The sequence below is a fragment of the Eleutherodactylus coqui genome, chromosome 8, assembly GCF_035609145.1.
Source record: "Eleutherodactylus coqui strain aEleCoq1 chromosome 8, aEleCoq1.hap1, whole genome shotgun sequence".
In the NCBI taxonomy this organism is placed as follows: domain Eukaryota; kingdom Metazoa; phylum Chordata; class Amphibia; order Anura; family Eleutherodactylidae; genus Eleutherodactylus; species Eleutherodactylus coqui.
The window spans coordinates 108,460,332-108,475,411 of record NC_089844.1 but is presented as its reverse complement, the minus strand read 5'-3'; the positions used below and the strand labels follow the sequence as shown (position 1 = coordinate 108,475,411).

General features: G+C 46.5%; 1 protein-coding gene across 1 annotated transcript in view; it reads left to right on the top strand.

Moving 5' to 3' along the window:
• Positions 1-15,080, top strand: part of LITAF (lipopolysaccharide induced TNF factor) — a 43,954-nt gene that overhangs the window by 17,001 nt on the left and 11,873 nt on the right. Inside the window, exon 2 of the mRNA XM_066576188.1 lies at positions 9,512-9,701. Coding sequence (XP_066432285.1) covers positions 9,518-9,701 — 184 coding nt within the window. The 5' untranslated portion in view covers positions 9,512-9,517. The remainder of the gene's footprint in view (positions 1-9,511; positions 9,702-15,080) is intronic.

The window sequence follows — 15,080 nt, the reverse complement described above, 5'->3', positions numbered from 1 at the left end:
TCATCTGCAAGACCTATTTTTTTATTTTATTTTTTTTTCATATACGTTACCAGGAAGAATAACATGGAGTGAATTGCACAAGAAAAGATCCTCCAGAATTGTTTGTTTGAGGAATAAGTATTTATGCTGATAGGTGCCCTTTAAGAGCACCTCTTAGGGCGAGCACCCACTGGCGTTTTTTTACCTGCGTTTTGCGTTTTTCCTGCACAGGCATAGAGATAACATGTGTTCCTGTCCACTGGCGTTTTTTTTGCGTTGCGTTTGCGTTTTTAACATAGGAACTGTCAGTTGCATATGTGTCCTTATTTTTCTCCTAATGCACCCATGAAAGTCAATGGAAATTAAGGGAAAAGCCGCGAAAACGCCGCGAAAAACGCGCGGAAAAATCGCGGGAAACGCGGCGAAAACGCTGCGTTTTTTCCCCACGGAAAACGCAAACGCCAGTGGGTGCTCGCCCTTATAGTGATTCCTTTCATATTACATGGGAGACACATGAAAGGTATAACTGGTTGTCGTGTAGGATGAAAATGATATTTTTGGGAGTAGAGCTAGAGAATCACACAAAAAACTTCAGACCAAGCAGCCGTTTTAGGTTGCGGTCATATGAAGCATAAATCGCACGGAAATACCGCATGATTTCTGAGCAGAAATGTACCTTCAAAACTCGCACCGCTCAGTGTGGGTTGTGAAGCGGCTTTGCCGCCTGCATTCTACTGCGGCCATCTCTTCCTATAGAAAGGAGAGATAGGCGCAGTGGAGACAGCGATAAGATTGACGTGCCACGGCTTTGAATTCCACGTGGCATGTCTGTTTCATTGTGGCCTGGACGCAACGGCTTCTCCGGAGCGTGTGATGAGATTTATTTTTAAATTTTTTTAAATCTCGTCCACTTTGCTGCTTTATTCCAGGATAAAAATTGTCGGCGGAATTTCTGTGCAGAAAGTCTGCACGGAAATTCAGCAGCAATTCTGCCCCGTGTTAGCCCAGCCTAAGGCCTCCTTCCCACGAACGGATTTCCGCGGTGTAATTCGCGGCGCAAATCCGCTGCGTTGCCCGCAGCTATTAGGGTCTATTTAACCTAATAGCTCAGGGCACACGGTGCGGAATTCCGCTGTGGAATTCCGCACCGTGAAATCTCCCGTCCTCACCCGCGGCATGCTCTATTTGCCGCGGGTGTACGTGCTGACGGCTTCCATTGCAGTCAATGGAAGCCGTCCGTTCACGCTATGTCCCGCTGTAACACAGCAGAAGATAGCGTGAAAACGCTTTCCCGCCTACCGCCGCCGCGTCATGTGACACGGTGGGCGTGTCATGGGACGCGGCGGCGGTGGGCGGGGAAGCGACATGCGGGAGCGAAGACTCCGGATCCGCTGGCAAGTATGGGGTTTCTGGGGGGCGCCGTGACGGGCTTCGCCGCGGAATATTCCGCGGCGGAGCCCGTCACGCTCGTGTGCAGCCGGCCTTTGTGTTGTTTTTGTCCTCTGCCTTCTGTATTTTATAGCACTCTGCTTCTGCCTGGTTACTCCATATTAATGGACAGAAGCAGACAAGATGTGCTGCAGGGGATGAGATCTGTTTCCAAGCTCTTATCTTTCTCACCATAAAAGTGTTAGTATTAGTAAATATTGTTTTACTTCCTCAGCTTCAGGCCAGCGGCACACGAATGGGTCGGATTCCGCTGCGGCCTCCCGAATACAGAATACGGCCCTGACCGCAGCCGACAACCCCGTGTACCTGCTTTCCTCTGTATTGCGGATGACCACAGTGGCTTGCCATTCGTTATGTGCAGTACACAATTTTTTTTTTCTCTCTTAACCCCTTGAGTGGCACGCCCGGAAAAGTTCCGTGACGAGCTCCACTGCTCATAGCAACATAGCCCGGAAGATTTCCGGGCTATGTATCACTATGGGAGCTGCAGAGCACAATGCCACAAGCTGTGACAGTGTGCTCTGCCTGCACAGACCCACAGAGAACAAAGCAAGGGCTTTGAAAAACCAGCAGAAGATATTGCCGACATGTCGGCAATGTCCTGCTTTGTTTACAGGTTGCCATAGAGACCATCGGCTTGTCAGAAGCAAGCCGATGGTCTCTGTGGCAGGGAGAGCTGGTTGTTAGCTGTCAGAGGACAGCTAGGTACTAGCCATTACAGCAGAGATCAGAGAAAACCTCCGATCTCTGCTGTGTTAACCCTTTACATGCTGCAGTCTATGTGACTGCAGCATGTAAAGGGCTGTCACTGCAGCATGTAAAGGGCTGTCACCATCGGACCCCTGGAATGTGATCAGGGGTCCTGATGGGTGCCTGTGGAAGTCCCCTAAAGGGACCAAAAAAAATAAAAAAAATTTAAAAAATTAAAAAAAAAAAAGTAAAAAAATTATTAAAAAAATAAAAAAAACACTTGTCTCCCTTTACTTTGTAAAAAATCAAAAATACAATCACACATGTGGTATCCATGTGCGTCGTAATGACCCAGAGAAGGAAGTTAATACATTATTTAACCCCTTAATGACATGGCCCCTTTTTTCTTTTTTCCCCATTTCTTTTTTTCCTCCCCCCTGTTTAAAAAATCACAACTTGTCCCGCAAAAAACAATTCCTTATATGGCCATGTCAATGGAAAAATGAAAAAGTTATGGCTCTTGAGACGCAACTGCAAAACTAGTTGAAATTCAATGATTAGACCATTTTAAAAAACCTGCCCTGGTGGGCACGACAGGGTGGTAGGAAACCTGCCACTCAAGGGGTTAAATCTTTACCTTTCCCGTGCCGTCACTAGGCAATAATGGGGCCTATCCGCAATGTCAATTGCGGATGGACTGCATGTCGAATTGCTTCCTTTGACTTTAATGGAAGCAGTCCATGAGGAGTCCGTAGAAAAATGGAACCTGCTGTGATTTTATTTCCTTTATTGTAAAGTGCAATCGCTATGCACTCATTGAGTAAACATGAAAATGTTCTCTTCTTTCAGTGTATGTGGATCATCCACGCGGGTAACAATCCACTGGCCTTATTGTAATCTATGCCGTGTTTATCAAGCAAAGCATATAACATGGGGAAATAACATGTCTAATCGATGGCTTCGGCTATGTTCTCATGTGCGTTAGGACCTCACTTCAGAGGTTTTGTCACAGATTCAGCACAAAATGCTGGATGAAACAGTCCGGCATTTTACTGAATGAAAAAGTCCTTCAAGCAGGACAGCTGAACGGATACCAGACAACATTCTAGTCAGTGAGGGTATTATTGTATCTTGTCACCACCGGAAGTAGTGGTGGAGACGAGATAGAGGGTGCTTGACGTGGTGGGTGACTCCCCATGTTCGTGATAGGCTCCCTATTCTCCGCTTCACAGGCCCTGGCACTGTGCACCGCGGTCTCCTGATGTGGGTTTACTGCGTGTGTTGCTGCCCCAAGTGTAACTGTAGGTGTCGGTGGCCTCCAAGCAGCGCTGCAGTCACTGTGGCCTCCCTTCTGTCGCTTTGCATTTTCCTGTTACCAGGGCCACTGGCACTATCCCCGGCAGCTGTAGTGTCACTGCTGCGCTCCCCTTTAGCAGGGCCACTGTTACTGTTGCCGGCGTGGAGGAAGACTATCGCCTCTGCTCCCTTTTAGCAGCCTCGCTGTAACTCTCCGTGCTGCCTCTCTTCTCCCACCTCCCTTCCCATAACCTTGGGCGGCAAGGAGGAAGCGGAGAGCCGACGGTCGGCACATGTCAGCGCCGACTCTGATCAGCGGAGCAGTTTGCCGGCAGCACTGTAAGTCCGGCCACATAAACAAGCAACCTCTTCCCCGGACAAACTGTGTAGTGATTTTTGCCTTGCCTGGAGGGTTAGGGTTAGGAATGTTTTGGTGTTTGGCTTACATTAGTTTATCTAAATTCTTCCATGTTCCCGCTGTAACATGGAGGCATTTTCAGCGAATAATGTAAGCCTAACAGCCTGCCTGTCCACGGGCGTATATTCATTGCGTTCCCTGCGGCGATAATCCGGCTGCAGGGAACGCAGTGAAAGCTTTCCATAGCGTTGCTATGGAAAGCGCCTCCCCCGTCTCCTGATTGGCTGAAATCGGCACACGTGACGGAGCTACGCGATGACGCATAGAAGGGGGTGGAGCCAGAACGCCGCTCCTGCCAGACCGAGCCGAAGGCAGAAGACCCTTCTGCGCAAGCGCGTCTAATCGGGAGATTAGACGCTGAAGTTAGACGGAGCCATGGAGACGGGGACGCCAGCGCAGGGAAGGTAAGTGAATAACTTCTGTATGGCTCATATTTAATGCACGATGTACATTACAAAGTGCATTAATATGGCCATACAAAAGTGCTGAACCCCACTTGCTGCCGCGAGACAACCCCTTTAATATCTGTCTACAAATGTCTAAAGGGCTGTCACAGTGCAGAAGGATCAGGCCGATTCTCATTTGCTCAAGAAAAGACTAGAAGCAATGGGATGAAACAGAAAGGGAGGAGACACAAATTAGATATTAAAAAAAACTTTCTGACAGTGAGGGTGATCAATGAGTGGATCAGGTTACCACGGGAGGTGGTGAGTTCTCCTTCAATGGAAGTCTTTAAACAAAGGCTGGACAAATATCTGTCTAGTATGATTAAGGGCTCATGTCCACGGGCAAAATAAGAATTAAAATCCGCAGCGGATTTTAACTCTTCTCCCGCGCGCGGATCCGCACCCCATAGGGATGCATTGACCACCCGCGGGGTAGATAAATACCCGCGGAAGGTCAATAAAAGTGATTTAAAAAAAAATGGAGCATGGAAAAATCTGGACCACGCTCCATTTTCATGCGGGTCTCCCGCGGGGACGGCTCCCGCGGGCTTCTATTGAAGCCTATGGAAGCCGTCCGGATCCGCGGGAGACAAAAATCATATTTTACTCACGCTCCGGTTCTTCTCTTCGGCGCGGCGCCATCTTCTCTCAGTCGCGGCCGGATCATTTTGCTTCGGCCCGGCGCATGCGCGGGGCACGTCACCGACGTCATCATGCACATCCGCCGAGCCGAAGAAAGAAGATCCGGCCGCGACAAGAGAAGATGACGCCGCAGCGAAGAGAAGAAACGGAGCGGATGGGAGGTGAGTTTATTCTTATTTATTCTTATTTTCAGCGCTCATGTCCGCGGGGCAGGAGGGACCCACTGCAGATTCTCCATGGAGAATCTGCAGCGGATCTGATTTTCCCCGTGGACATGAGGCCTTAGTGATCCTGCACTGAGCAGGGGGTTGGACCCGATGACCCTGAAGGTCCCTTCCAACTCTACCATTCTAGGATTCTAGAAGTGGGCAGTTTTTTTCTGCATGCAATGATTTGTTTACCTGAAGCTGCAAATGGCAAAAAATAAGCACTATTTTCTGTATTGTACACAGTGGCCTGTTATGGATGTATTTGGTCAATGTAGAGAAATGATTCTAGCAAAGGCCTGAGATGTTTTATAATAAAGGGGTGTTTAGGGTGTGTGAATTGGCAGATCTCTTGTCTATAAGCACTGCTCAGTTGTCTCAGCAATGGGATTGGCGGATCAGCTGGGTGCACCTCTTGCCATCACTTTTCAATAAGGGACAAGAGCGTCAGAACTTTGGAATACTTCATTTATCACGTGCAGAAAAAGCTGTTACATTACACTGATACTTTGTAATGTAAATAGAGGATAATGCCTTCAGTTCTTGATGCATTCTGATTGTTCCTTGGTTTCAGTGGTGACTTTAGACGGTGATTTCTAGTTCTGGTTTGGCCATATTCTGTGATTTGTAAGCCTGTGTCTCTTCTAGAGATGGCTGCTATCTTGGCAGCATGAGCTTTAAGAACAGTCCCCTGATAAAAGATTATCAGTACAGCTGAACTCTTCACCTAACCTCATAGATTAAGATTCACAAAGAAATTTAGGCAGCTGAATCTCAGTTCCAGATGCAGGGAATGTTTTTACTTTTGTTGCCAGTATAAACATCTGTCTTGTAAGCAAAACAGCCTCCTGATGTGTGCTGTCAGACTATTTCTTAAGAGGACAATGGGAGACAAGCAGCTCTGTGTCTTCTCAGCTGCAGATTAACATTTGTCTAGAAGTTCTAGCTTTCTGGAAAGCGGTTTAGGGTTAGATTTGTTTAATGGTGAAAAACTCATAACTCAGGCCTTCCGAGATGTCGTCATCAGCCGGGCTGGGAGTCCGAGTCCCATTCTGATGGATTCTGACTCGAGTTTAGAGAAAAATATATATCAATGCTCATGTGAAAGAGCCCTCAGCCCCTAGTTATCAAAACACTAACTAGAATGTGGAAATCGGCAATAGAAAATTATTGCCCTTCCCCTCTACTAGGGCCGGGCTCACACGAGTGTATCTTGCAGCATGCGGGACGCAATGACACGGTGTAAGGGCTGCAGGCCGCCCATCTTGGTGTGTATGCACGTGCAATACTCGCCAAGATGGGACACTTTCTTGCACGCATGTGTGAGCGGTAACATGGCCGCTTATGGGAGTTTGATGCAGCGTATTCTGCACGCAGAATACGCTATACGGACATGCTCGTGTGCGCCTGGCCGTAACTAAATCTCCTTATGCTGCTTCTTCAAGGCTTTTAGTTTGAAACGCCCGCTTAAATCACTGGACTGAGCCTCCATTGATTTCAATGGGGCTTCTCAGACAAGCGTTTTAGCGTAGAGTTTCTATTTGTGGGTTGCTGTGGTTTTTAATGCACCAGAGAACCCATTGCAATGACTGGGTGGGTTAAAAAAAGTTGACCACGTTTGTAAAAAATGTGACATTTTCCAGCACTTTGATAAGATGTTCAGCCGGTTGCTGAGAGCTTCCATCCTCGTCTTCACATGTACAACTCCACTTCTTGGAAGTCTAGTTTGAAGGCGACTCCTTTGTTTATGTCTGCGCCTCGACAGTAGTCAAAATGATGTCTTATTTTCTGAGCTCTGTAGTGGAAACCTCCTCTGTTACTGCTTCAGCAGCATAAAAAATGAGCTTCAAAGTAATTACTGAAAATTAACCCAAAAATGCCCCTTTCTTCAGGTATGTGGTAACTAGTAGATATATCCAGAGAGGGGAACTCCATGTGCACAGAATTGTAACGTGGCTAAATAGGCTTACTACATTGAAGCCCTACGCTAACACTAATGCATAAATGGTGATGGCCCAAAGTAATATATCCGATTCCTAAAAGTAAGCGTTTCCTATAACAACAGTAGTGGGGACGATCTGAACTGCTGTTTTTAGGCTAGCTTTAGTTGAGTGTTTTTTAGTTCTGTATTTGCGCAGTCCTTTGGAAACCTTGATACAGAGCTAATGTAATTCTATTGGGCTATTCACATGACCGTATTTTTCATGGTTGGTTTTAAAAATGTGTGTCTTTTTTTTTTTTTTGCCTCCGTTTTGCTATTCTTCTTTTCTATTTGGTAAACACGGATCAGTATTTGCCTAGTAGAAAATAAAATATACAGATCAGATAGTGATGACCTAGAGTTGTAATCTACATCTATTACATGCCCATAATACAGACCCTTATTACGGATGTGTTTCAGTACACTTGTCTGAAAGTGGACTTATTCAGTCTTCACTCATAGCAGTTGGAGTAGAGGGAAGGTATCGCTGGTAAAGGAGTTTTTTTACTAGATATGTTCTATGATATATCGACAGTCCTGTTGGACCCCATTCATTTTGTGAACAGGTCTCGGTTCTATGGGGGAACATGCACAGTCACACTTCATATAACTGAATGAGGAACCAAGTGAGTACCATTACTCTTCATAAAACTGAAGGGGGGTAGAGAGATGGTACAGCATAGAAGCAAATTTCCATATTGTTTCCTGCGCAGAGACTGCGTATACAGCCAGTAGTTATTGGGACGGTGACCTAGAGTGATGTCAGATGACTAGCAAGTGTGTGGACGAGGAGGAAAAAGAGGGGTGGAACAAAACCCGTAAGTTGTTTGTTGTGAAAAATGATACTGTAAAAGCGGTGAAGAGAGGAGTGGTGACTTCAATAGTGGAGGTGCTGCCTGACCAGATGACGCACCACCAGGGGGCGTGATGGAGTAAGAGAATAGAACTAAAAAACTGGCGCAACACTCCAGGTTAAAGCAAATGGGAAGTGACCAAAGGTATGGAAAACTTCCCCTTTTATTTAATAAAGTACGTGATCAGCTTATGAAAACGCGTTTCGGGGATAACCCCTTCGTCAGTTCAGCTGGTGTTTAAAAAATACAAGCAATTGGTGGGTCCCAAAAGGGTTAATGATTAGATCTGTTTGCCTGTGGGGTGCGGTTCAGCCAGGGCAGGAGCAGGAGAAGTTCTGCTTAACCTGGAGTGTTGTGCCTTCTCCACTGCCAGTTTTTTAGTTCTATTCTCTTTCATGACTAGCAAGGCAGTAACATTGGTTTGGGGCAGTTTGAATGCGCACATATGGAGCACGCTACCCGCCACTGTCTCCTATTAGGTGGGCATTTCATTAGATCAAGACGTTTTTGGCCTTTACTGGACTCCATACATAAGACCACATAGTTCCTGTATCCTCACCATAGGACCAGCAGGCAGACAGAATGGCTTGCATTAGCACTCGAGGAGCTGTCTTGCACCTCTACAAGGTGTCATCACTTTGCAGTTTCTTTTCTCTATTGTGTTCTCTATTTTGAGGGGCTCTAGTGAATTTTATTATGCTGATTACCTCCTGTTTTCTAATTTGTTACTCCTAAGAAATGTACACTGAAGAGCCACTTTATTAGAGACACCGGCCCTTTTATGATTGGGTGTTTTCCTGTATGGACAATAGACTCGGGACTCCGGAGTGCTGCATAAAATCAAGTGAGTTATTTTGTGGATCAGTTTCACTGTAAATCCACATTAAAATTGGGAAAATCAAGGGATATGAGCAACTACAAAACTAACCTAGTCATCAGTGTTAGACTAGCAGGGGGTCTGTATTTTAAAAACTACCAACCTTTTAGGGTTTTATCGTGCATCAGTGTCCGACATGTGCAATGTCTAATGCACGGCTCTTCTTTCCTTGGCACCAATGGGCTCTTACAGCAGATGACCAGTTTGAGGGCCATTGCTTCCTATTAAACAGAAACAGGAGACTCCAGTGGACAACAGTGCACAATAATTGGATCACTAAGCAGTAGATAATCCATGCCTGGTCAGATGAATCCAGATATCTGCCATGCCGTGCTGATGGGAGGGTCCGACTGTGACGAACCAGCACAAATCAATAAAGCCTTCCTGTTTTTCGAGTGTGTCAAGACCTCCATCTGATCTGCAGGAAGCTACCCTTTCCATAAGGACTAATATCCGTTCAGCACTTAGTGCAATCTATACCATGACAAATTGTTGCCGTTCTGGAGGCCAAAGGAGGTCCAATGCACTATTAAATTGGTGGGGGGCTCTAATAAAGTGGATGTTCAGTGTACACTTATTATGGACACGGGTGCAGTATTAGGTTATGCCTGCTTTCATGACTGAAATATATATAATAAAGAATAAGATGAAGTTGTTGTTTTTTCTGTTTCAGAGCACAATGCAGCCAAGTGGAAATTACCATCCAATTCCAGGTGAATATGTTGTTCCATCTGCACCACCTTCATATGAAGAAGCCACATATAGCCATCAGCCATATTTTCCACCACCTCATCCAGGGATGGAAGGGAAACCTATGCATCCTCCTCCTCATGTGATCCATTCAGCACCTATGCAGGTCCCAGGTATAATTTTAATATATATTTTTTTCTGCTGAGTAAAAAACACAGAACTTATACTTATATATCATTTACATTGATTTTCTGGAAATTTGTCAATTCCTATAAACGTTATTGTGCTACAATGTAGGCTCCGGTATCTTGGGAACTGCTGATGCATAAGATGTGTCAGAGTTGATGATAAACTAAAGTTGTTTCCTGGTTTTATGCATATAATCCTTAATCAGTGTGTAATGAAAAGTTATACAACTCCCTAAAATACTGGCTTTTTAATTCCTCACTAACAAGATATGTTTGTGGTGGGGGGAAACATCCACTGACAGCAATTGGGTTGAAAATCTGTGCGGACCTAGTCTTGCTCCTAAGGTCCTGTTCATGTGCCACCATTTATTTGATGTGGAAAACTCATGTCCAAAAGTAATATTCATTTGAATGGAAATCCGTGCTGCAGTCAGTGCAGATATGAAATCCACATGTAGGAAAGTGATGTTTTCCCAGTCGTCTCCACGACAGCACCACCTGAGATAGCCTCTTACTGGTTGGACAGGAACACACCGAGAGGTTAAAAGCTCTCCCACCTTCCTCAGTGTTCTTCACTGCGAGGAAAACTTACCTGCAACGGATCGGAGGGCAGTGGTTTCAGCCTGTCCTTTCTTCCTGAGGATTGTCTCCTGGGACGCCACATGGGGTGGTTCCCCCAGGCCAGATTCTTCCCATGGCGACCCATGGGGGGGTTCAAAGTGGGGGGCCTCCGTCCGAAGGTGCGGGCTCCCTTAGCTGCTACTGGCATAGGGCCGGGCGCGGCGCTCTCCGGCTCCCTGATGCACAGTTCTGAGGGGCGGAGCGTTGTCATGTGACCAGCGTGGTGATGTCATCGCATCGGTGTCTCGGGACGCGAGGAGAGGGCGGGGCTCGGAGGGTGCCAAATTCAAAAGATTTAAGGAATCAGAGATTATTACCTGGAGGTTGGGCAAATAATGCAAATGTCCATTGGCTTTTATCTGGAATATTGCATGCTCACCTGCATACCTCTGTCTGTCTGCTAGGGGAATAAGAAGGACGCCCCTCCCAGAACAAAACTTAAAAAATGTGCAGAGTGCGGACGAAGGTTACCTTCCACGTACGATAGGTCTCTGTGCAAGGTATGCGTAGCCAAACTAGTTAAGGAGGAGTCGGGCGACCTAGCCTCAAAAAATAAGTTATGCTCACTCCCGTTTCATGGGCAATTCCTCTTCGGCCCGGATCTTGACAGGATTCTAGAGAAGGCAGTCGACAAGAAAAGGGGTTTTCCAGAGGAAAAACAACAAAGAAAGGCCTTTTTTCGGGCCCCAACACAGCATTCCGAACCGTATAGGGGCAAGGCCAAGGCTGGGAGATGGAGCTACCCTAAGGAGGGTAGAGGGAAAAACTTCCTCTTTAACGCCCATCAGGGGGACCAGGCCAAGCAAAAACCCTGACGCCATCCCAGTCGGAGCAAGGCTGGGGAACTTTGCGGATCGATGGGCCCCAAACTGCGAGGGCTCATGGATCCCCGAGGTTCTGCAGCAGGGATACCAAATAGACCTGGTGTCCCTCCCCAGAAGAAAATTCATAACTATGGGAGGCTCAACACAGCAATTGCGCCTACTCCAACAAGGAGTTCGGGACTTACTGTAATTAAAAGCAGTATTTTCCATACCACCAGACGAAGAAACCAGGGGTCACTATTCCAGACTCTTCTTGTTAAGAAAACCCTGCGGGAAACAGCGCATGATCAGCGATCTAAAACCCCTGAATGCATACATCAGGTATCGGAGGTTCAAGATGGAGTCAATTTCCTCAACGGTGAAACTGATAGCAAAGGGGGCATATATGGTGTCTATAGACCTAAAAGACGTGTATTTCCACGTGTCGATTCACAGGGATTCCCAGAAATTCCTGAGATTCGCGCTGAACATGGGCAGAGGAACGAGTCACCTACAGTTCAGATGCCTTCCTTTTTTGGGATTTCATCAGTGCCCTGAATCTTTACGAAGATCATGGCAGAGGTAGCTGCTTTCCCAAGGAGAAGGTCAATCTCAATAGTGCTCTACCTAGACGACATCCTGATCATAGCGGAATCCAGAGAACTTTTAGTGGAGCATCTGGCAACGGTCCTCCATCTGATCCAATTTCTGGGATGAATAGTGAACTGGGAAAAATCCAGTCTAGATCCCAGCAGAGAAAAAGTATTCCTGGGCATCAGGCTCAACTCAGAGATCCAATGCTCCTTCCTCCCCAAGTCAAAGGTGAAGAAAATTCGACAGCTGGTCGAGAAGTTCTTAGGGAAATGGTTGTGTACAATCCGGGAAGCCATGTCCCTCTTAGGAAGCCTGACCTCCTGCATCCCAGGAGTAGCATGAGCAAACACATACCAGACACCTACAGAACGCTGTTCTTTCAGCCTTCAACAGAAGACAGTCCTCCCTGGGAACCAGGATGCGCATAGAAAATTCAGTAAAGATATCCCTGCACTGGTGGACGTCATCCTTGAACCTGTTAAAAGGAGTTCACTGGATTCAGAATCTGGCCATATGCCTAACCACAGATGCAAGTGCATGGGGGCGCATGTAGGAGATCAGTTTCTACAGGTCCTTGGCCCCCGGGAATGAGAAACCAATCATCAAACTACAAGGAACTCTGAGCAGTTTGGGAGGCCCTTCAACAGCTAGGGGACACAGTGCGCAATCACCACCTGAAGTTTCTGTCAGACAATACCACGGCGGTAGCCCACATTCGACACCAGGGCGGAACAAAGTCTCCAGCCCTCAAGGGTGTCTCACAGAGGATTTTCCGCTGGGCAGACACCCGAGCCCTGTCAGTCTCGGCAACACATTTAAAAGGGACACTGAATCAGAGGGTGGACTTCCTCAGCAGAAGACGTATAGACCCAGGAGAGTGGTACCTCTCTCAGGGGGCTTTCAAGATTGTGACGGACAGGTGGGGACTCCCACAGTTCGATCTTTTCGCAACAAAAAACTTCAAAGTGAAGGAGTTCTTCTCCCTCAGACCAGGGGACCTGCCAACAGCAGTGGATGCGCTAAACCAGAACTGGGGCAGAAAGCTTGTGTACGCCTTTCCTCCAATCCCTCTAATCCCGAGGGTGCTCCAATACTTCAGATCCCAGAGATGTACGCTTATCCTAGTAGCCCCTTTTTGGCTAAGAAGGAGCCAGTTTGGGCTTCTAAGAAAACTTAAGTATACAGGACCCAGTCATCTTCCCTGCCCAGGTGGACCTACTGACGCAGGGCCCTCTAAATCACCCAAACATAGACAGACTCCGCCTAGCAGCATTGATTTTTAGGAATCCTTACTAAGGGCGAGGGGTTCTCCGAAAAGGTGGTCCAGACCTTAATGTCTAGTAGGAAGAAGACAACTAATATCTACCATAAGTATAGAGAAAGTATATCCTATGGGGGCAGGAGAGGAAATCCCAAGTTTCCTTCCCGGACATCCCCACAATCTTAGAATTCCTGCAGGAAGGCCTGGATATGGGCCTTTCCCCAAGCACACTGAGGGTTCAGGTAGCAGCCCTTAGCGCCCTGTTTGACACCAAGCTGTCAGAATTTAGGTGGATCAGCAGATTCATGACAGTAGCAGATAGATTGCGACCCAGACCCACAAATATATTCCCTGCCTGGAACCTAAATTGCGTCCTGAGGGCCATGTCATTAGACCCATTCGTGCCAATAGAATCACTTCCAATAAGAATGTTAATGATAAAGACAGTCTCCCTAGTGGCTATTACTTCGACGAGGCGGGTCAGCGAACTGCAAGCCCTATCTATCCGCCACCCCTTTCTTAAAATCACCGACACAAAGCTAGTGTTTAAATCAGATCCAGTGTTTATGCCCAAAGTAGTGTCACCTTTCCATAAGGCTCAAAATGTAGTGATCCCCTTGTTTTTCGATAAACCCATGGATGCTGGGGAAAGAGCTCTTAGTTGTCTGGATGTCAGGAGAGCGGTCCTAAATTACATTAACGCCATGAGTCAGTGGAGACAGGATGATAACCTATTAGTCCAGTTTTGTGGCCTAAATAAAGGGAATAAAGCAGCAAAGAGCTCCATAGCCAGATGGATTTGCCTGGCCATTACAGAAGCCTATAGGGTACTAAATAAAGAAGTCCCCTCGGAACTTAAAGCCCACTCCACAAGGGCAGTAGCTTCTTCATGGGCCGAACATGGTTCAGCATCCATTGAACAGATATGTAAGGCCGCAGTTTGGAAGAAGCCGCCTACTTTTGTTAAACATTATAGGGTAAACGTGCAGCTAGACGAGGATATGGCCTTTGGCCATAAGGTCCTCTCAGCAGCTATCCCACCCTAGAAAAAGTTTAGTTGGTATGTCTCAAGTGGTGCTGTCGTGGAGACGACTGGGAATAGGTTGATTATACCTACCTGGAGTCTCCACGACAGCACCTGTACATTCTCCCCCCCCCAAAAAAAAAAAAAATCCTTTTGAAATTTTTATTTCCGTTTAAGAAGTAGATAAAATACCAGTTAGGTAAAATTCTTAAGTTAAGCTCCTACCCCCGGCAATTCGTTGGAAACCACTAAGGAAGGTGGGAGAGAGGGGATCTTTTAACCTCTCGGTGTGTTTCTGTCCAACCAGTAGGAGGCTATCTCAGGTGGTGCTGTCGTGGAGACTCCTGAAAACCCGATTATCGAGTAGGTATAATCACCCTTTCGTGATGAGGAAACCGGGTCCGGAAATCTGCACACAGGTTGGCACAATGAAAAGATGCTACACCCCTTGTAAATCCACAGCAAACAAATGCATCTCAGCTGCAGATATGTTGAGAGAACTAGGCCGATTCTGCCTTGTGAACGGGGCTGGAGGTGTGGATACAACCTTAGTCATTGTAGACAGCAGCAAACCTCTCATAGCCTGGATCACAGACTAATACATTTAATAAGCTCTGTGGTTCCCAGAAAACGTCCTGGCCTGGATACATTGAGAAGGACTAAGTACGTAGAGAGTTTAACGCCTCAGTATACCAAGAATGTTTTCATCCACTGACGGAAAACAAAGATCATGGGAATGATGAGGAATGGGAATGGAATGTATACAAAAAAAAGTTGTGCAACTTGCATTATAGAATGAAGTTTCATTTGTACAAAACCAAAAAGTTGACTTAATACAAATGTCAAAAGAGGACAAGCTGCTAGATGTGTGCTTATCTGTGTAGGTTTGGGAAAATATGCATATGGCAGTTGAAGGCACATGGAATAGAGCAGGCCAACTTTAGGGCATCCCTTCTGCAGGTAATATAGGATGGTCAAATAATACAGAGGCTGGATCTGTCCCGAAGTTACAAAAACATGAAGAAGCTCCTATATTACAAAAGTTGTTACTGTTGTACATT